The sequence below is a fragment of the Aethalodelphis obliquidens genome, unplaced genomic scaffold (genome assembly GCF_003676395.1).
Source record: "Aethalodelphis obliquidens isolate GAN/ISIS:26980383/991018 unplaced genomic scaffold, ASM367639v1 scaffold41, whole genome shotgun sequence".
In the NCBI taxonomy this organism is placed as follows: domain Eukaryota; kingdom Metazoa; phylum Chordata; class Mammalia; order Artiodactyla; family Delphinidae; genus Aethalodelphis; species Aethalodelphis obliquidens.
Window position 1 is genome coordinate 7,567,359 of NW_020837985.1, and position 22,071 is coordinate 7,589,429.

The 22,071-nt window shown below is 47.2% G+C and overlaps 1 protein-coding gene across 11 annotated transcripts in view; it reads right to left on the minus strand.

Moving 5' to 3' along the window:
• ASAP1 (ArfGAP with SH3 domain, ankyrin repeat and PH domain 1) overlaps window positions 1-22,071 on the minus strand; it is a 349,713-nt gene that overhangs the window by 264,896 nt on the left and 62,746 nt on the right. For 9 of the 11 annotated variants that reach the window (XR_003438372.1, XM_027132478.1, XM_027132477.1 and 6 more), the window contains exon 3: window positions 7,764-7,890. The exons of 1 other annotated variant lie outside the window; for it this stretch is intronic. Coding sequence is in view for 9 of the 10 variants with exons in the window: in XM_027132478.1 (XP_026988279.1) it covers window positions 7,764-7,890 (127 nt within the window). In the remaining variant the exon portion in view is untranslated. Of the gene's footprint in view, window positions 1-7,763; window positions 7,891-8,260; window positions 8,336-22,071 lie in introns of those variants that run through there. One more of the 11 variants, XM_027132471.1, reaches the window with a different exon arrangement.

Below are 22,071 nucleotides of genomic sequence, written 5' to 3' on the forward strand. Positions count from 1 at the left end.
AACTTTGTCTTCCTCGACCCAAATGTCGCCGCTGGTCCACAGTGGAAAGAGCTCTGCCCGGCTCCCCATCAAGGAATGCCTTTCACCTCCTTCCTCCCCGCGCCACGGGAGGAAGCCTGACTAATGAGACAGGTCAGGCCTTGGCATTCATAGGGCCACATTTTACCAGTAATGCAGTCACCTGATGAGTGCCGCACTTGCATTATCTCCTTTAATACTCAAAACAATGCCATTTATTCATCGAATGAGGAAACGGAGGCTTAGCTACAAAGTGATCCCCATCCGGCTCCCATCACTTACTCGCGTTTAAATAATACATGTGGGAATGGCTGAGGCCAAGGTCTGCCTTTAGTCCCCAAATGACTAGGTTACATAAATGGAAACCACCTCTCTGAGGCTCCCTTGACTCCCAGACGTAAAGACAAAGGTCTGGGTAACGTCTGAACATCCAACACCACAAACGCTTCTAATGAAAGCCTCCCAGCCCCACATCAGGGACGGCTGCTGTGGCTTCGCACAGCAGGTCATGTGAGAGCAGGACTTACCAGCAGAGCGGCTGGCAAGATCAGGTTCCCAAGTTCAGGTTCATTCTCCACTCCTTCTACCTGGAAGCAAGTTCTAGGGAACGACACTGGAAAAGGCATCATCGCAAGAGCCACAGGGTCCCGCCCATCCCCCCACCCCCACCCCGCCCCGTGTACAACCAGCCTCCATAGCCCTTTGGGAGAGCAGAGTGCAAAGAGCCTGGGCTAGGAGTCAGGAGACTGGAATTCAAATCCCTGCCTAATTTCCTTGCCATCTTTAGGTCTCCGTTTCCACCTCTGAAAGCAACGTTACTAAACTCGATCTGTGCGGGTCCTTTTCCTTCATGAGCTTTCTCCCACTGGAATACAAAACTCGAAGCTGCTTCTAGCAAAACCAAAAACAAGAATGAGAGAACATTTTGCTTCCCAATGTTAGGAATCTATAACTGGCAATCCAAGTATCTGACCAGCAGGAGATAATCAGTGCTCCACCACCAAGCGGATGTATTTCAGCCAAAATCCAAGACAACTGGCATGAGAAATATGCTGACCCACACTATGAGAGGTGTCTATTAATTTTCCTGGGCTACTGCCAGTGGCTGCTGGACCCACATGGCAACTTCCGTGGGCCCCTCAGAGTCCAGGCTCCTAGGCTGGCAAGCACCAGACTACATTTTCTCCGAGGCCCCTTCAGCTCTGATGTCCAGAGTTCCCAGCACCCAGCCCAAAGGCAGGGCTGTGATGGGCAGGAAGCCCGAAGGCAGCCAGCCGGAGAACCCTGCAGCACTCCAACCCAGAGTCACGGTTCTTCAGCCAGGGCTGCAGGCAGCTCACAGGCAAAGACAGGTTAGTCAACAGTCCCAGACCAAGTATGCCAGGGTGGAGCTGGAAGCCACAGGGCCTTTTCCACTTCTGCTGAGCCCAGGGAGGACCGCTGGCAGTGCTGTCTCTGACTACAAAAGACAGAGATTTCAAGAGAGGTCCTACAAGAGGTCTCTTAAGAGAGAAAAACAACTTTCCCTTCTTCTTCTTCTCTACCCCAACCTATCTTTGTCTCTCTCTCTCTGTCTCTGACACTAGAAATCAAGTGGAGATAAGAAAAATAATCAGTAGACATCTGCAAGACAAAAAACAAACAAACAAACAAAAACTAGCAGAGAGGAAGCACAAAAGAGTGAACTAGAGATGAAACAGAAAGGGTTTCAGATCCAGAGATTCTGCACTCAGAGCATTCACTACTGTGTGACCTTGGGGAACACACTTTACCTCTCTGAGCCTTGGTTTATTCATATGTAAAAGAATGATAAGAATGCTATCAGACAGGGATTTTATTAGATGGTAGAAGTGGACAATGGTTTTTAAACCCTAAAGATGTATATAAAAGGCAAACAGCATTAGCTTGGACTAGCCGGCTAACAGGTTTGAGCCTCATTTTAGAAAGAGGATGAGTTCTGGTACATAAAGGAAGTGTCCTTCTCTCCTTGCTTCTATAGGCAAATGTATCCTTCACTCACTGGCCTTTGCTGGTTATGTCCAGAGAAAACTCACCCTAAGTACCTCGGGACTGAGGGTTGAGCCACAGAGCCCAGAATTTTGCATGGGACATCGGCATCGGGGAAGACCTGTTCACCTTTTGTTGTTTTATCTTCAAGAGTTCAGGGACAAAGTAAGCACATATTCTTAACCTTAAGCAATGCAAAGGACCAACTTTGATTTTATCTAAACCCTTCCTGAGACTTGTTTTTTTTAAGACTACAACCAAGTTTAGCAGCCACTATATAAAGGAGCACTTCCTATTAAGTTTGCCAGCTTTTAAGATTTAAGAGAAGCAATGCAATTGCATTCTAGAACACTGGGAGCTGATGAACAAGGTCAGACTCCAAGCCCTGGCCATACAGGTCCTACATGTGAGATTCCCTAGAACAACACTTGAGGACTTAAAAGCATTTATCTAAGATTGATGACCTCTAGTCATCAGCATGGAAGAAGATGCCCCAAAGAACATGGATAAAAATGAAAACTTACATGGGTGGGAGGAAACACATACAGATGAAGTCTGACTGGCATGCATGGAAACACTATAGATATAGGATTAATTCCCAAATCCACTACTTACCGTTTGTGTGATGTTGGGCAAAAGACTTAACTATCATAAGATGAGGTCAATGATCATAGTAGGGTAAACGTCAGCATGAAATAATAGTGTACAGGGCTGGCACACAGTAAGAGCACTAACAGCTGGTAACTACTGTTATTCTGGAACAGGCCTTGATAAGGAACCTCCATTCCACACTTTCATTAATTTCTTCATTTAGCCAAACATTTCTATGCCTTCAGAAAGGACTGAACACCTCATCTGCCCATGCTAACACAAGCCAGCCTCTGATGCAAGACCCACACTTGACTGAAAACCCCCTTAACAAAACTTTTAGACTGTTGAGGGCAGGGCTGTTCATCTTAGCATGCCCAGGGTCCAGCACACTTCAGGCCACGTGTATGGACAATTTGTATACTGACTGGACGAGTGATTCAGCTTGTGTCACAGGATAATGCCCTATGTTATTTTCCCCCACCTACGAGCTGCCCCTTTCTACCTTGTTAAGAGTGATGGCCCAACTGAGCTCTCTCTCCAAGACCATCAGATTCTCCATAACCTAATCCAGGTAGCACCGCCCCCCATACCTCCACTAGGCTGTACACAGCAAGCGCTCCCCCAAAATATGCTGAGTGAATGCTGTTCCTGGATGATGCCAAGTAAGTTCCCACATTTGAATCTGAAAAACCACACGCAAATCTGTGAAAGCACAGCAGAGAAAAATTAGTGCATTTAAGTATTACCTTGAAGAACTCCCTGGAACGTGAACATGAAGAAAAACCAAGCCACCTAAGAACTTAGGTACCTCTGTTTCATGAGATCAAAATGAGAAGGGACAATAAAAGTGAAGCCTCCTTGGGGCTTCCCTGGTGGCGCAGTGGTTAAGAATCCGCCTGCCAATGCAGGAGACACGGGTTCAAGCCCTGGTCCGGGAAGATCCCACATGCCGCGGAGCAGCAAAGCCCATGCGCCACAACTACTGAGCCTGCGCTCTAGAGCCCGCGAGCCACAACTAGAGAAAGCCCGTGCGCAGCAACGAAGACCCAACACAGCCTAATATATACATTTATTCAAAAAAAAAAAAGTGAAGCCTCCTATGTTCCCTACAAAACCCCTGGAATATGTCTTTGTAGACATTTAGAACGTCTACTTTTTGTCTTAACTGTTTAGGATTTCATTTACTTATAAGCCATTTGACCTTGGAGACAAATCACTTCATCTCAGTTTTCTTCTCTGTAAAATGGAGGTAACAACTGTCCCTCCTTCATAAAGCCTGTATGAGGGTTAAGTGTGATCACGCGTGCCGTGTGTCTTCAGTGCGCCTGGTAGAGAGCAGCTGCTCAATAAATGGGCAGAACATGCCTCCTTCACCGTCACCCAAGGTAAAAGTGCTGGGCCAGTACTAAATAACCAAGCCGACCTTCGTGGATCACACTGGACTCTCCCCATCACCAAGCACTAAGTGTGGACCGATCTAAGCCTTTAGATGGAGAGTCTATCCTACTCTCTCCCCGGACAGTGGTCCTGGAATGTGCCTGCTTGCTACCTTCTTGGGAAAGCTCTGCCTTCTCCTAGTCATTTACTCATAATTTCCAAACGGTCACAAGTCAAATGGCACACATCAGTGTGCTCTGGTTGCTGAATAAGCAAAACACTGGCTTTTTGCTTGGAAAACACTCACACACCAGCATGAAACCTTGGCAGCCCGTCTGCTCTTGCCTCTCAAAAGCAGCCACTCATTGTGTGCCAGCCACGCCATGACTTCCAGAGTCATGTGGGACCCTTTGCCCCCAAAGGTGAAGCCCAGAAGTAAACTCTTTTCCTTTTTTACCACATACTTCTGACCCAGCTCCTTGAGTGCACATCACAGAGAGATGAAAGTAAACGCGCCAACATCTGCAAAGCACAGAACTCTTTGCCGACAGGACGCAGCAAAAGAGAGAGTGTGGGCTAATTTGGGGTTCCAAGCTAGGAGATCGAATACAATCTTTTAGGTGAGACTTAGGAATCCAAAGAGCAAAAAATTTCATAGATAAATAGGAAGACAATTAGCAGAACTAGAAAAAGATTTAAAAAAAAATTCTAAGCTGCCCCAAATTAATTCCTGTTCCTGAGTTTCCACATCACCAAAAAACTACCCAAAAGTTCTATTCCTAAGAATAACCACAAGATAACACAAACAGCACTCTTAAAGTTTCCATATATCTCACTCATGAAGCCTAGGCCAACAAGATTTCGCGGTCTGGCCCAAAATTTTTCCTTATATTTTGAGGATAACAACCTTAAGCCCCATAATTTTTTTTTGATTAATTTATTTATTTTTTGGCTGCGTTGGGATTTCATTGCTGCGTGCGGGCTTTTCTCTGGTTGCAGCGAGCAGGGTCTACTCTTTGTTGCAGTGCGCGGGCTTCTCATTGCAGTGGCTTTTCTTGTGAAGCAACGAGCTCTAGGTGCGCAGACTTCAGTAGCTGAGGCTCAGTAGTTGTGGCTCGTGGACTCTAGAGCTCAGGCTCAGTAGTTGTGGCTCACGGGCTTAGTTGCTCCGCGGCATGTGATATCTTCCCGGACCAGGGCTCAAACCTATGTCCCCTGCACTGGCAGGTGGATTCTTAACCACTGCTCCACCAGGGAAGTCCTAAGCGCCATAATTTTTAAGAACTGAATTGTGATCCACTCAAGACATTTATACTAATGTACCTCTTCCACATAGGTAAGCTTGGGTGGGTGGGGGGGATTAAAAATTCAACTGTGGTGATTATCAATTAAGAAACTAAAGGGCATATTTCACATTTATGCTAAAGGTAATCATTCACGAGTCCAACGTCATGGAATACAATTCAACAGTTAAAAGATGCAGACTGGAGACAATGACTTCTTGACCAGGACTGCCCTTGAGTTCAGAAAAACAGTTACAAAATTATTGTGCCACTCTCTATGAAACATTCATTGAGAACATATCAACCGTACTCCAACATGACACTTCTGAACTTCCAGCCTGGTTCCAAGTCCTTCTCAAGTTCATAGGTGACCACGTTTGTATCATCACCAGGTCTGTTTTTCTATCTAACCTTGCAAAACAATATTCCTCACCAAAAAAAAAATGTATCTGCTGTATTTGCTGTTAAATTTAGTAACCTCAAACGAAGATCAAGAGCAGCTGCATGTAACTTTAAAACATTAACCCTATCCTCTGGTGTGGCCGCAAAACGTGGGCACATACCCCTACAAACAGCATCACCAACTATATACTTACCCTTATCACACCCCACACAAACAGAATACAGTGACACTATCTGAATGTGCAGAAAGGGAAAGTTAAAATAATTGACAGCTCTATTAGCAGGCACTGAAGAACTTCTCTAGAAGGAAAATAACCGCTCAGTCTAACCGATGTCACAGCCCTTAGAAGCATACAACTAGTACAGAAGAAGGATGAAAAATGCTCCCATATCAGCATGTTTCAATTTATCACAATCAAGTGAAGGACAGACTTGTCATAGGGTTGAATGCCTGGCAAGTCCGTTTAATCCCAGACACCAAACATCAGGCTGGTGCGACAGACAGGCAGTTGACAAAAACAAAACCAAAACAAAGAAGAGAGCCATTTACCTCTGGCTTTCCAACACATCTAGTTAGATGGTATTTCTCCAGCTGAATTTCAAAATTCAGTTCAATAACCCAACATTAACTTCAGAGAGACTCCAGAAGCAACCTCAACTGGCATAAAACATTCAGACTAATATGCAACGTCAGGCCAGCAAAACAGGACTCAGCACTAGCAGGAACGTCTCCCCTCCTAAAATTTGGGGCCCCTTGGCTTCTGAACACCAGTTCTGCTTATAACCTGACCCAGAGCGAGTATCAAAGCCTGCATCAAGAGCAGTTTGCCCACAGAAGCCCAAGCTTCTTAATGTTACAGAGGGGGAGCCATGGTGAGCTTAAATCAGAAAGAGCTTCCCAAACCTCAAGTAAACCAACCACACAATAATAATCTAGGCAGGGAAAACGATCTGCCTTCCTAACTTCCCCCAATGCTGTCTTTTTCAGTTGAAATAGGTTTGGTTTCTTTGGAGGGTAGTGGTGCTTTACAGCACTTACAGATGGGGCAGAGTTCCAGGACAAATGCCTATTTTTATGGAGGTTCGGAGGCTTCTGCAGCTCCTGGGCTTGTGGGTTCCTCCTTACCTACCCATTCTGCCTGATCACTAATTCACTTAAAATTTTAAAGGAAACTGCTACACTCTTGGCTCTGCCCTGGGCACCCACAACCTTTCCCCGGTGGACCCAGATAAGAGGAGCTGTTCTTTCTGAAGTCTCAGGCCTCCCTTCTTCCTGTCTAGCCAGCTCTTCCAGGCAGCATCAGCCTCGGGTCTGCATTCACAGCTTAGGAGTTCCCTGTGGGCAGATCCTGCTGGCGCAGCAGCCTCAAACCCTACCAAACCATCCAGCCAGGGGAGGAGGGTGAGGACCAGTCTGCACAGATATCTCTTTCCACCCAGGGCTTTAGGACTAGAAGGGAGGAATCCTGGGGTGGAGGCAGTCCCGGCCTGAGCCCCCTCTCACTCCTTTGGGATTTTTCCACCGGCCCTCGCCTATGCAGCGAAGCCTGCCTGGCCAAGCCGGGCCTTGGAGAGCTGCATTCACTGACCATCGCCCAGTCCCCTACTAGTGACCTTGGCCACAGGGCTTCGCCTCCCTCTGCCCTCGGTGGCCTGACACCACCTACTTCGCGGGTTACGAGAGGGTCACAAGGATGTGGAAAGCGCCTAGAAGCCTGTTTGGCACCCAGGAAGGGAGCAAGAGAGGGAGAGGACTTGCCTCTTCTTCTGCCTCGGGCTGTCCAGAGCCCGCTCAGTTCTCTCCCCACCTCCAGCTCCGGGGGAAATGGGGCGGGGGCTGCACATCCGAAGTCCCCCGATCACCTGGGAGCGCGGTGGGCGGAGGGGGTCCCGGAGGGGGTGTGGCTCCCCAGGCCCCAACATCCCCATCCTCCCCGGCTCGGAAATCGAAACAATCCAACTGCGAGGCGGCGGCCGCGAGGGGAGGCAGCGAGGCATCCCAGCGGGCGGGCCGGGGTCCCCGGCTGGGGGCCGGGCGCTGGGGGGGGCGGGGGGGATGCGCGGAGGGCACCGGCCCCGACCTACCTCCTCCAGCAGCGTCACGGTGTTCCTGCAGTTGTGCAGCCGCGTGGTGAAGCTGGACGTGGTGGGCGAGTTGTAGTCCTCGGTGGTCTCGGCGATAAACTCGGAGACGGAGATCTGGTCCGGCATCCTGCCGGGGAGGGCGAGACACAAGCGGGGGCGAGGGGTGAGTCACGGCGCAGGCTCCCGGGGCCGCGGGCCGGCCGGCGGCTCATGAACGCCCCGCGCGCAGCCCGCCACTCGCCGCCCGGCCTGGAGCGGCTCGAGATCCCGGCGGCAGCGGCGGCGGCAGGAGAAAGGGCTGGCGGCCGAAGCAGGCGGCGGCGGCCGCGGCGGCGGCGCTCGGCGCGGGGCCCTTCAAACTCTGAGCGGCGCGCGAGGCAGGGGACTCTCGGGGACCCGCCTCCCTCTGCTCATGCCGGCGGCGGCGGGGGAGGGGACGCGGCGCTGCGCGGGGGCCCGGGCTGGGCAGGTCGGGGCGGCAGGCGCTGCCTTCTCACACGATCTGACAGGCGGCGGCGCGGACACCGACTGACTGAGCACACACTCCCGCTGGCGGGCTGGCGGGAGGCGGGCGGCGCTCCCGCTACAGTCACGGGGACAAACAAGGAAGTGCTCTGCGCACGCGCCACCGGGCCCCCCCCCCCCCCCCCCGCCCCCCCGGCCCCGGCCCCGCCCCCGGCCGGCGCCCCCGCGCCGACGCCCGGGCCCCGTTCCGACGCCCGCTCCCGGGCGGGGGCCGCGCGGGGCAGCGGAAGCCCGCGTCCACGGGCAGCCCCCGGAGCGGTTACTCCGGCGAGCTTGTTACGCGAGCGTTTCGCAAGAAGGAGGACCAAAAAAAGTTGTGCGCGTTCTTTTTTAGCCCCGTGTGGGTGCAGGAAGCGAGGCCCGGAGAGCCGCCTCCTGCTGCGAGAGCCGCGGGCCCGGCGACAGGGGCACGGGGCGGCCCGCGCGGCCGCAGCGAGGAGCCGGCCCGGCGCCCGGGCTTGCAACTGCCGGCTCGCCGGCTCCGGGCCTCACTCCCTTTCAGGGCGCTCACCGCCTTTGGAAGGCTAGTTTTGTGCAGTTTGCTTAAGTCGCTAAAATGCTAAGTGAAGACACATGAAGGGTTCTTTCTTTTTTATAATTTTCTAATCTTTCATTTGCATTTTTTTTTTAATCTGAAGGCCAGACGAGGGTCAGGGGTGTAAAAAGGTATTTCCCGAGGTGCAAATGGTGTACAACGCCAAGCAGATGCCAAATTTCAGCAGAAAAATTACCAACAGATTGCTCATTCCTCGGCCCTGGCAGATGGCTATTTTGCTCAATCTACGTAATCCAAAGAATCCATTTAATTTCTCACCATTGATTGTGGATGAAATTGGTTTTGAAAAAAAAAGCTAGGCCCTTAGGAAGCGCCTCAGGATTGGCTCCTGTAATTGGAGCCAATGGGAGCCGCCTGGTAAACTCAGCTCCCAAATGCCGCCCCCCCCCCGCCGCGCCCCCCGGCAGAAGGCTGGCCCCGGGGCCTCCCCTGGGATTGAGTTCCTGCCATCTTGTAAGGTTGTCTTGTTGTCTGACAACCTTCTGCAAACTACAACGGGGTGCCTCAAGGCAGGGTGGGACCTTGTGGACCTGTCTTAGCATTGGGCCTGGGGGGGATTGTCGAATGCAAACGCATCTCCTCGCTCACCGTCAATAACTATTTACTAAGGCCCTACTATGTGCCCTGGAGATTCCTCAATGACAATGAGCTGCTCTCCTGACCTTACCTTCTAGTAGGGAAACAGACAAGCAATACTTGTGTAGTATAAAGTGGAGCACATATAGAGTAACAAAGTGATGCAGGTGCTATGGTATAAGGAGCGTTCAGAGAAGGCCTCTCTGACAAGGTGACATCTTGAGCAGAAAAGAGAATGAGGGGCTGCCTCGTGCTGTTGGCTCTGCGATCTTGGCCTTCAGTTGCCTCCCAAGAAGGGGAACGATGAGGGCATCAACCCCATGAGGCTGTTAAATGATAACGGATGAGAAAGTGCTTTGTGCACAGGAAAGCCACTGTGAGAGTTCCAGCTGTTTTGTCTGCCTGTGCTGGCTGTCCTGAACCTGCACTGTGCCTTCAGAGAACTGTTCATTTCTGTTAGGAAGGCAAGCCTTTCAGCTAATGAAAGGAAGGCCTTGGTAAGGCAGCATACACCAATAAAGACTCTTCCCTGCCAAAGTGAGGTGTTGAGACATGAGTTCTGAGAGGCATTCTAAAAAATAAGTAAAGAAGCAAACAGGCACCCTCCTTCTCCTCATTCACACTTTAAAAGTTTGGTTTGGGACACACCAAGGCTGAGGTTCTGGGGAGAGAGCCAAATGGCCACTGCAGGCCATTTAAGACCTGCACCCGGGGGCTTCCCTGCTGGTCCAGGGGTTAAGAATCCGCCTTCCAATGCAGGGGACACGGGTTCGATCCCTGGTCGGGGAAGGGACCACGTAGGCAACTAAGCCTGCACTCGGCAATTACTGAGCCCAGGTGCCCTGGAGCCCATGCGCCACAACTAGAGAGAAGCCCGCACACCACAGGCAAAGAGCCCGCGCGCCGCAACTAAGACCCGACGCAGCCAAAAATAATAAGTAAATATTTTTAAAAAAAGAAAAGACCTGCACCTGGAGGTCACTTGCTCATGTGCTGTTGTTGACAGACTGGCGTATGAGCCACCAGAAGAAAATCCTACCTCTTTTTCCATATACTAACTGGGTCATCCTGCATCTAGAAGGTTCTGTGACTGGAGCAAATATGGCCACTACTAGCTTGGGCTAATCAAGCTCTCTGAGCCTCCGTAACCGCATGCTACCCCATGCAGCAGTTGAGAGCCCAACACCCAGCACTTAGACTTCCATCCATTCCAGGAAGACCTTCCTCTAGGCTGGAAATCAATTTAGACTTTGATTTCGCATTATTTCTACTCTTCCCTCTATTCCAAGTTGTCATCGAATGCCTGTCACCTCCGCTGGGCTGGTAGCTGCTTCCATCCCATAGGTATGGCTTAGAGTAAACACTCGATAAATATGAGCCATTACGAAAAGCCTAGAGTCGGTGAATAACTGCCTCAACTCCAGGAGGCCTGGATTCCAGAGCTTTCTCTCTTAATAACTGATACTGTCACCTTGGGCCTTGGTGCCGTCACTTGTAAAATAAAGGGGTGGGTGTGTCAAAATGACCACACAGATCCCTCCCAGCTGGAGCTGAGTCTGTGCATTCCCTCAGCTCTACAGACGGAAGGAATAAAGATTGTTAGGACAAGCTAAGCTAACTGCGATGGTCAACAGCGGGGATTTCTTTCTTGACGGAACTCACCAGAGTCCAAACTGCTGCCACCAATCGTTGTTTCAGTTTCATTTGAAGATTATGTTATGTATCTGCTCCTCCTCCGGCCAAGAAAGGAGTATGTGAACAATGAGATATTGTGCCCGGGTAAATATATACGTCCTTAGACTGGGCTGCAATTAGAATTTCAAAGGTTCACACCTCCACCCGCCATTTCTAGAGTTCATGGGCCATAATCCTTATTTATTTATTTATTTATTTATTTAGCAGTACGCGGGCCTCTCACTGTTGTGGCCTCTCCTGTTACGGAGCACAGGCTCTGGACACGCAGGCTCAGCGGCCATGGCTCACAGGCCCAGCAGCTCCGCGGCATGTGGGATCTTCCCGGACCGGGGCACGAACCCGTGTCCCCTGCATTGGCAGGCGGACTCTCAACCACTGCGCCACCAGGGAAGCCCGGCCATAATCCTTTTTAAATGTGAAACCATGCCCCGAAAACCATTCCTGGCTATCTTTTGCGAACAGAATCTGATGCGGGCAAAACTTTAATGCTGGATTCCTTTGTGCAGAGCTGCTCAGAAATAGACAGGATCCCTTCCGGAGCCAGGAAAAATACACACACATACTCGTACACACGTGTACGTGTACTTGTGCGCGCCCGGCTCGGGCTAAAGCACGCTTCCTCTTTGTTGTCATCATCATCTCCATCAGACACCCTTCGGCACCCTTGGACTCATCATGCCTGTTTACTCTGAGCACTGCTGACCAAGGTGAGAATGGTCCTTACAGAATACTTTTCTTCTCCTTGAAAAGCAGCGCTAAGAATAGTGATGGTTTATTTCCCTGGTCAGCAATGGCACTACTGACCCCACAGTCATCAGGGATTGTCTGAGTTAGGTTCCCAGTTGCAGGCTCCACTCATCCATCTGCCTAAGGACCAAGGAGGTGCCTTTACAAGACAGCTGACAATGCACCGGGGGGTGGCAGAGTGGGGAGGGGGTGTGAAGTGCTCTCTGGGCACAAGAAACCAAGAGGAGCTACTGGTGCTCTGATCCACGCTGCTAGGCAGCGGCCCAAGCTGATGGGATGGAATTACAGCATTCCTCCAAGGCTCCCAGTGCCTTCATGGGACAGGGACAACAGGTGGTGTGGGAAGAGAATACGCTTTGTGTTAACTGGGACCTGGGTTTGAATCTCTACTCTGTCACTTATTAGCCTTGTTTTCTCATCTGCAAAATTAGTGTAATAATAAAACTACTACACTACAGGTTGTGTTAACGTGAAATAAAGTGAGAAGATATGGATAAAGCAGTTTGAATAATCAGCCAATGTTAGTTCCCTTTGAACTCCCTTTTTATGTGAAGTATGACTACAAATACATCTTTTTTCATTCCAAGACTCAGATATCTCCCTAAATTAGTCACCTGGAGGAGGAAAGCAGAGGGCCAAGGGGAGGCTGCACAGTAATTCCCAAAGTCTGGGATCTCAGATTTGGGAACGGTCTTTAGAGACCTTGCTTATTCTTGTAAGTATCCCTGGTGAGGTCAGATCCATGAGTGATGGATTTTGGAAGTAAATAAACAGTATCTAGAATCAAGTAGGATGAATACTAATCAGGATCAGAACTGAATGGAGGCCATAAAATTAAAGCCTTATTTTCATGGAACACAGTTCCTGTAAAGAAGGATATTCTGATCAAGGCAACTTCTAGAGGACAGAACAGGGCATTTGTTTCATAATAGCATGAGTTATAGGCTGATTCTCAAGAGGAAGACTTGGCCTCACATCTCTACCAGATAGCAGCTATTAGACTTCGTTAAAGTAATTCATGTCTCTGAGTCTCGGTTTTCACATCTGCAAAATGGGGGCAATGTTAGTAACTATCTCTTAGTGCTCTCAGGAGTCTATGAGCTAAAGCCCATAAAGTGCTTAACAGGGTCTGAGACATCATAAGTGGACAATACTTTTCAGGTATTACGGGAATATTGAAAGCCTTATCTAGAGATAAAAATTCTGATATTCCTCACCCCCCCAAAAAAAAAATTTACTGAGAACTGCAATATACCTGATGCTTTGCTAAGTATAGCATTTTGGACACACATATCCTTCTTTAAACTTCATGCCAACTTTATGAGGTAAGTATGATTATCCTAAACTTACCGGAGAGAAACCCGAGGATACTGAGGTGTAGGATAGTATTGGGTTGGCCAAAAAATTTGTTCGGGTTCTTCCATAAGATGTTACGATCGAACATTTTGGCCAACCCCGTACTTTCTGAGCTCCCATCCTGGGCCAGGCACTGCCCTGGTTGTTATATAGGCAGTGTCTGAATTCATCCACGTAACAGTCATGACGTGGGAGCATTACAATAATGGAAACCAAGACACAAGGTGATCTCACTGCAAGTTAATGTCCCAGAGCCCAGCAGACGAAATCCAGGGCTTTTTCTACTGCCTGCAAAAATCAGGCTCTCGATGATACCTCTCATAGTGCTACTTCGTTAGATGTCTTTCCCAACTCAGACAACCAAAGAAAGTACTGTTACTTCCTTAGTTCACCTGATACCTTATTAATTTGTTTTCTATCATCTTAACAAAGTGCGGGAAGAAAGGAAAGCACTGCGGGGGGCAGGAGGAGGGAGGGATGCATTGGATTCCACGTGTTTTACTGTCAGGCTCACGTTGCCATGTTCGACCTACACTGCAGACTGCTTCGCTCATGTGCCTTATATGAGCGCATCCCAAGTACGCTTATACTATTTCATGTAATAAAAAAAAAGAGCCTATTCTAGTCTCCAATGTACTTTATTTAAATATTCCAAGTAAAACCACTGGAGTGTTCTCAGTAAGTAAAGAGGAGAATATGGTTTGTTTGGAGACAAAAAACTAACTCTCTGTTCCCTGACTGTTCCTTCTGAGGGAGATGAGGAAGAAAAGTCAGGCAGAGTGCTGGGGACCCAGAAGACTCAGAATCCTGGTGTAAATATCAACTGAAAGAACTCAGGAATATATTTCTGCTCTATCCTGTAAGAAAATAATATCAACTAACAATTGCTGTGCTTCCTATATGCCCTGCACGATTCTGCACCGCAGCAGGCCTGCCCTCACTTCACACTCACAGCAACCACGTAAAGTGGGAGCTGGTATTATCCCCATTTTATACCTGGGGGAAACCTGGAGCTTAGAGGTCACCTTGGCAAGTGGTGGAGTCAGACTGACTGGTCCGATTTCACAGCCATGTGATCAGCCTCCGGACAATGGGTCCACAGCTCTAGGATGACTTTCTGTTGGAGCCGATGTGGTCTCTCTTCTCCTACTGGGGAACTCATGACAAGCCCAACTCAAATGCAGGCCTGGCTGGTCTGGCGAGCACTCCTACTGCCCCATTCCTCCAGCTGGGATTAATCTTCACAGGGCTGTTTGCAATGTAGCCTCTCTTGCTTTGTGTGAAGGTTACTGCATCACTGGGAGGGACTTCAGACTCCCTACACAGGGAGAGATGAGAAACCCACCCACCCCACCTCACCCCTGCCCGCCCAGAGACAAATAACCCTGTTAGTGGTGGGGCTTGGCTCAGAACTCCACCTTCCTACTGAGTTTCCAGCACTACAGAATTCCCGGACTGTCAATCCTTGAGGGCACAGGGAGACTAAATTGTATCCTTATCTGTATCACCTACATCTCTGCAGAACTAAGGGAGGGACAAGAGATTGCTAGGGCCCCAGGCTTGGCATTTTACAAGCACCATCTCCTGAAATCTCCCCCAATAGCCTCGTGAGGGACCACCCTGTCTGTTGAGAACTCAGAGACGTGCCCAATCTCCTCAAGCACAACAGTTAATAAACAGAGAACTGCTATTCACAGCCTGTCTGAAACCAAACCCTGCAGGCTTTTCCTTCCCCACGGAAGGCACTGCCTAGTACAGGTTCCCTGTGGATACCCAATAAATGTGTTTTGGATTGAGCCAGCTCTCTTTTATGAGCTACGTCTTTTCTAATATAAGTAAAACAACGTCCAGTGAAGAAAAATTGCGGTGTTATACGGGATTCTGAAAAATGAGAAACACTTAGAGAACATCCAGGTTTCTTTTTTCTTTTTTTTGATGAATTTGTCTTAGTTTCAGTTTAGTGGCTCACACTTACTCAGGCCCAAGTCTGTGCATCAGGGCTGAGCACATGCCTCTTTTATGACCCTTTTCCATGGCACTATTTTCCAAATATTTCTATTTCTCCAACTAGACTGCGAGGTCATTGAGACCAGGGGGTTTTCCATTTGCTGTTACAGTCCCAGAGCCCCTGGTGCTTAAGAGATACTTATTGAACAGATGGAGGGAAGAATGAATGAATGAATAAGTATTTACATTGGGGGAGGGGTGTAAGAGAAATTGGGAGAGGAGAACTAGAAAGAGGAATTCTGGTTCTTAGAGTCTCTTCAATCATCTGACATCATCATAAACTGTTAACAGAGCTGGAAAGAATTTCAGGAATAATACGGTTACCAACCCTTTCACTATTCGGACAAGGAAGCAGATTCTCCAGTGGTTAAATGACTTGCCCAGCATTCCCTGGCCAAATTGTGGGAAATCAGGGCCAGACCCCAGCTGTGCTGGTTCCCGAGTGTTGCCCGACTCCTCCACCCTAACCAGTTACATTTCAAGGAAGGGATTAAAGACCTTGCTGTAAGAAAAGTATCTGAAACTCCCATTTAAGAACGGATTATGTTGGTCTTTGCATCACGGTATCAAGGAATGCCTGTAGACATTTGCCTACCATTTAAAACTGTAACTACAGGGCTTCCCTGGTGGCACAGTGGTTGAGAATCCGCCTGCCCACGCAGGGGACACGGGCTCGAGCCCTGGTCCGGGAAGATCCCACATATGTCGCGGAGCAACTAAGCCCGTGCACCACAACTGCTGAGCCTGTGCTCTAGAGCCCGCAAGCCACAACTACTGAGCCCTCGTGCTGCAACTACTGAAGCCCGCGCGCCTAGAGTCCATGCTGTGCAACAAGAGAAGCCACCGCAATGAGAAGCTCGCGCACCGCAACGAAGACCCAACGCAGCCAAAAGTAAATAATAAATAAAATAAATAAATTTATTAAAAAAAAATGTAACTACATAAAATTTGGCACAGGACCAGTTAATTGGTCCTTTGAGCAAGGAGACTGCGAGTACAGCATGAGACCGGAGTCACACCCACCCCCGTTATCACTGTCTTGCCTCTTCCTCTTCTTTCCTGCTCTCCAAAAACCAGCAAAGCCAGGGAAGCAAAGCCAGGGAGCTTGAGGGCAATCAGTGTCGGTGGATGGACCTTCTAAGTCCTCCCCTCCCACCCTTTGCCCTTCCTTAAGAGCCCCTTTATAAAAGGTTAGAAGTCACAAGAAATAAGGAGAGAGATGTTTTGTAACCTGAACATTGGGAGTCAGTCGTGATGTTTTAGTAAATGACCCTCCCCTCCCCCCAACCCAGGGCAGCCCTACAGCACAGAGCATAGATGAGATTTCTCCTTCTGCCACACCCACTTTACTCTCCCTTTCCTTGTTTGGACACTTTCAGAGATAAGACCACTGTCTCCCGGGTCCCTGAGGACATTCCCCAGTGGGCGCAGAGGTATTAGGTTGGAACCCATCAGTTCAGTTCCATTCAGTTACTATAATCATTCAGCACTATAATCCTTCCAGAGGTTAAGAATGTGTGATCTGGATTCAGATTACCTGGGTTCAAATCCCAGCCCTGCCACTTAACAGGGATTGCTAACCTTAGCAGTTACCTAATGTCAGTTTCAAAGGAGGTCATCCTTTAAAAGGAGGATGGTGAGGAGATCTCTCTCTCTCCTAAGGTTGCTGTGAGGGATAGATGAGATAATCCATGCCAGATGCTATAGCACAGTGCCGGTATATAGTAAATGATCAATAAATGTTAGCTACTAACACCATTGTTTGTCTTCGAAACAGGTCCTTTGCTAGACTCTTCAGGGGCCAAAAAGACACCTAAGATACAGCGCCTGTCCTCACATGCAGACAGAGATACAAGTCTGCAGCACAACTGCCAAAATGCTCAAAGAATTCAGACAGAAAATAAATGTGTTTCAACTATGTGACCTATGAATGTGAAGTCCAAAAAAAGGTCCTTTCATGTATGATGACTCTCTCTCTGATTTACCCAAAGCGCGGTTGGACCTATTGTTATGAGTACTTTTCAAAGCTGCCTATCATCCGAAACATTACTCAAGAAGAAAACTTTGATAAATGACAGCTTTGTGACTTTAGCACCGAGAAGGAACACACGGCATTGCCGGGGAGGTCAGCTCCTTTTCCTCGGCCAAATCAGCTCCCCTCCTTTGGCCTCATTTCCCAGGAGTCTGGGGCAGAAGCTCTCTGAGGTCCTAGGGCAAGAATACCCTATAATTTGATGAATTCTTTTTTTATATCAGTGTTACAGCCAACCCCAAACACCAGCTCTGCCTCAAGATCTACTTGTAAGCCAAGAACGGTCTGGAGGTCATTAGTTCTGGGCTGGGGGCCGCTGTTGTAGGCACCCTGTATTATAGGAATCTATCACAGTACCCAGCTGTCGCTTTTCAAAAATATGATTTCACCTGCAATGTATTTGAACCCACATAACAATGAGCTGTATTATAATAGAATTTTCCTGTAATTATGTCAAATGTAGGGCATCGCTCTATTTGAAAAAAGAAAATTGCCCACCCACGGCAGAGTTTTCTTCCTAACATATGCTACTGGGTTACCATCTTTCTCCAATGTGAACATTCCAAATCACACTAGGGGCTCTCATTAAAAAAAACAAAAAACTCTACAATTGCTACTAAGCTTCTGCCAGAAGCGTTTAGCTTCTGTTCCCTGTTCTTTATTTTGTTTACTGCTTTTGAAAAATTAGTCTTTTTGCTGTGGTCTTAGAGGTTTAGAGGTATTATACAAACCCATTTATAAAATTGCTATGTTTAAGTGGAAAGCAGAGAACTCACTGTTGATTGGATGTGGAGATGATTATTTTCAATTATCTTTTGTTTTACTTTTGTGAATAAATTGACTTTTCCCCTACTATTTGGTTTTGGGAATTAACTTTCATCTACCCGCAACAAATTTCAGCATCTTGAACTTAGTAGTTCAAGACAGACCCTGTAGGACACTGATTACGTTTTCTGCCTGCCTTACAAATCCCCTTCTTTTAGGAATGACCCTCTCCTTAACTCCACATGATTCTCCAGAGACTGTCAATCATATGTTGCAACGTTTCCAACCAAAGGGCTGGACCAAGCTGTCTAGGGTATCCCAGACTCCTGAAAGCAGCATCGATGGGTATTCCGATAGGCATTAAACTCAAGCAAGGTCAATCAGGGAGCTTTATGGGGGTCTGATATGGAAGCTAGGGTGAAGAGCAACGTGTCTCTTCTCTAGGTCTAGCTCAAAGGACTTAGGAAGCCTTTAGTTGCTGATGACCACCTTTTCCACACATGAGAGAGCTTGCCTAAGAATGATGCTAACCAAAAGACAGCAAGAGACGGAGGGAGGGGGAGACAGGAAGAGTCCTGGTGACATCACTTGCATCAGTGGACTACAGAATCTCTCCCATGCCAGCTGCCAGTCCTGGACTTCCCAGGTATATGAGCAGTTATACTTCTTTTTTAGCGTAAGCTGGCCTGAGATGGGTTTCTGTCAATAAAACAAAAAGAGCCCTGGCTAATCTTTTCCTGGGTTCCAGTGCCATCTTCACAGTTAGTAGATGTGTTACCCTGGACAAGTTATTTACTGCCTCAGAGCCTCAGCTTCCTCATCTGTAAAATGGGGACACTAATATCCACTTCAAAGGATTGTTAAAAAGAGCAAATTAGGTAATACACATAACAGAATGGGAGGAAATATTTGCAAATCATATATCTGATAAGAGTCTAGTATCCAAATATATAAACTTTTTTTGTTTTGTTTTGTTTTTATTTTTATTTTTTGGGCTGCACTGGGTCTTCATTGCTGTGCACGGGCTTTCTCTAGTTGTGGCGAACGGGAGCTACTCTTTGTTGCAGTGCGTGGGCTTCTCATTGCGGTGGCTTCTCTTGTTGCAGAGAATAGGCACACAGACTTCAGTAGTTGCAGCACGTGGGCTCAGCAGTTGTGGCTCGCGGGCTCTAGAGCACAGGCTCAGTAGTTGCGGCACACGGGCTTAGTTCTTCCGTGGCATGTGGGATCTTCCCAGAGCAGGACTCAAACCCGTGTCCCCTGCACTGGCAGGCGGATTCTTAACCACTGCGCCACCAGGGAAGTCCCATAAACTCTTAAAATTCAACAATGAGAAGACAAATAACTAATTTTTAAATGGACAAAGGACTCAAATGGACATTTCTCCAAAAAAGATATAAAGTGGGATGATAAGCACATGAAATGTGCTCAATATCATTAGTCATCAGGGAAATGCAAATCAACACCACGAGACACCACTTCACAGCCACTAGGTATGGCTATAATAAAAAAGTTGGAAGGTAACAAGAGTTGGAGAGGATGTGGAGAAATTGGAACCCTCAAACATTGTTAGTTGGAATGTAAAATAGTGCAGCAGCTTTGGAAAACGATCAGGCTGTTCCTCAAAAGGTTAAGCATAGTGTTACCATATGACCCAGCAATTCCTCTCTTAGGCATATACACCCAGGAGAAATGAAAACACACATTCACGCAAAAACTTGCACACGAATGTTCACAGCAGCATTACTCATAATAGTCAAATAGTGGAAACAACCCAAATGTCCAACAGACAAATGGATAAACAAATTGTGGTGTATTCATGCAATGGAATGTTATTCAGCCACAAAAAAAGGAATAAAGTACTGATACGTGCCACAACATGGATTAAAATTGAAAACACATTATGCTAAGTGAAAGACACGAAAGGTCACAAATTATATGATTCCATTTACACAAAATGTCCAGAAAAGGCAAATCCATAGAGACTGAAAGCTGACTAGTGGTTGACAGGGGCTGGGGGGAGGGAAGAAGGAGTGACCCTGTGGATATGGGATTTGGGGGAGTGGTGAAAATGTTTTGGAATTAGATCATGGTGATGGTTACACAACTTTGTGAATACACTAAAACTCACTGAAGTGGACACCTTAAAAGGGTAAATTTTATGCTATGTGAATTATATCTCAATTTTAAAAATACTCACTATGCTGATGCAGGTAGAAGGCACAACCTACCCATTTATAATAACAACTATAATGGCCACCATTTAGTACCTATCAAGTACAAGGCAACTTATGCACATGGTTTTGTTTAAACTTTACAGCAACTCTACAAAGTAGGTATTACTCTCCTGGTGTTTTATGGGTAGGAAACTGAGGCTGAAAGAAGTGGTCCTGCACCTAGTAAGTGGAGGAACTAAGGTTCAAACACAAGACTGTCTGAATTCAAAGTTCAAGCCCTCTCCACTATACTACGCTCTTTGTACAAATAGTACCTTGCTGGATGCGTCAGGGAACATCCCCTCTATCCAGTCTCCCTTTCTTCAATAAGAGAGCCCCATTTGATTCAGGGCAGCAATGTATTCGGCCAAAAGACTCATCCTCCAGCCTCCACTATAAGATGGTATAGCTGTGTGCCTAAGTCCAGCCAGTGAGATGTAAGCTGAAGTACTACGTAGGCCTTGGAGGAAATGTTTTGAAAGGAACTACTTCTGCTAGAGGAGGATCCCTGTTATCCTTCCCCTCTTCTTCCATCCTGCTGCTTGTAATGCGGATGTGATGGCTGACGCTCCAGCAACCATTTTGGATCCTGAGATAATATGATAAGGATAGGCTCAACCAGAGAGACAGAAACAGCTTGGGTGCCTGATAGCCATGGGGGCACCATCTGTCTTTGGACTATCTCCAGACTTCTTTGGTCTGGGAGAAAGAGGGGAAAAAACCCTAATTGCTCATTTTATTGGGATTTTTCTTTATATGCAGTTGAAATATAATCCTAGTTTATACACTGGACCTATGGACATACTTAACTAACTAAGAATGTATAAAAACAGCTAATCTCTGAAGTGGTCAAATTCTAAGGATTCTACCAGAGTCATTTTGTCCTCTGTGTTTTAGACTCTATATTCAGAGGCTTAGAGGTTCCACTGAATTATTCTGGAGACAGTCACCAAGGCCTATTTTGCAGAGTTATAGAATCAGTGAAGAGACTGGTTTCAATTTACCAAGTACAGGCATTACATATTAGAAGAACTTAAATTTCATCTCAGAAATTGCTTCATAAATACAGCCACAGAAGAGCCATCAGGCTTCCACAGACTGGATTTCTGAAGAAGCAAATTTATTTACACAACCTTTGCACAATTTGGTTAAGAGAGAAGAGACAGAACAGATTCTAAACAGGAAATAAGATGATAAAGATCAAAGACTTCTCTGTTTTAAAATCAATGCTCTGCCCAGTCTTTCCAGAGCAATCATTTAAAACTCCAGAATTATTTTTCCTGCCAGAAAGACAAATGGTAGTGGTCTTTCCACACTTGACAAAGAATTGCAGTTTCGTTGTTTGTTTACAAGACATAGATGTGATACTTACTAGTGGATTATATTATTTATAACGCAACAGCAGGCTGGTACAGTATTTTGGGGTCAAGAATGGGTTTTCTTTGATTATCCTTCCTTCTTATTAGGGTTCTTAAGAATTCAAGCCACAATGACATAAGTGAGGATAAAACATTTGGAGGAAGGAAAGATTTTTCCACACTGTTTTTTTTTCTGTAGCTTAATATATCTGATATTCTACACATTATGGAAGGCTAGAGCTGGTAACCCAAATACTCTTTATGAGGATAAAGGGTTTTAATTTTATTTTGTTATCTTGTGTTATAGGCTATGTGTCTGTGTATGTGTGCAAGTAAGTGAGAAGAGAGAGAATTCAGATTAATTTAGATTAATTCAGATTAAAATTTATTACTATCCTTCCTCCAGATGTGGGTGGAATTTTTACCCTACTTTTTCCTTTTCTAAGAGTATACATGTGGGACTTCCCTGGTGTCA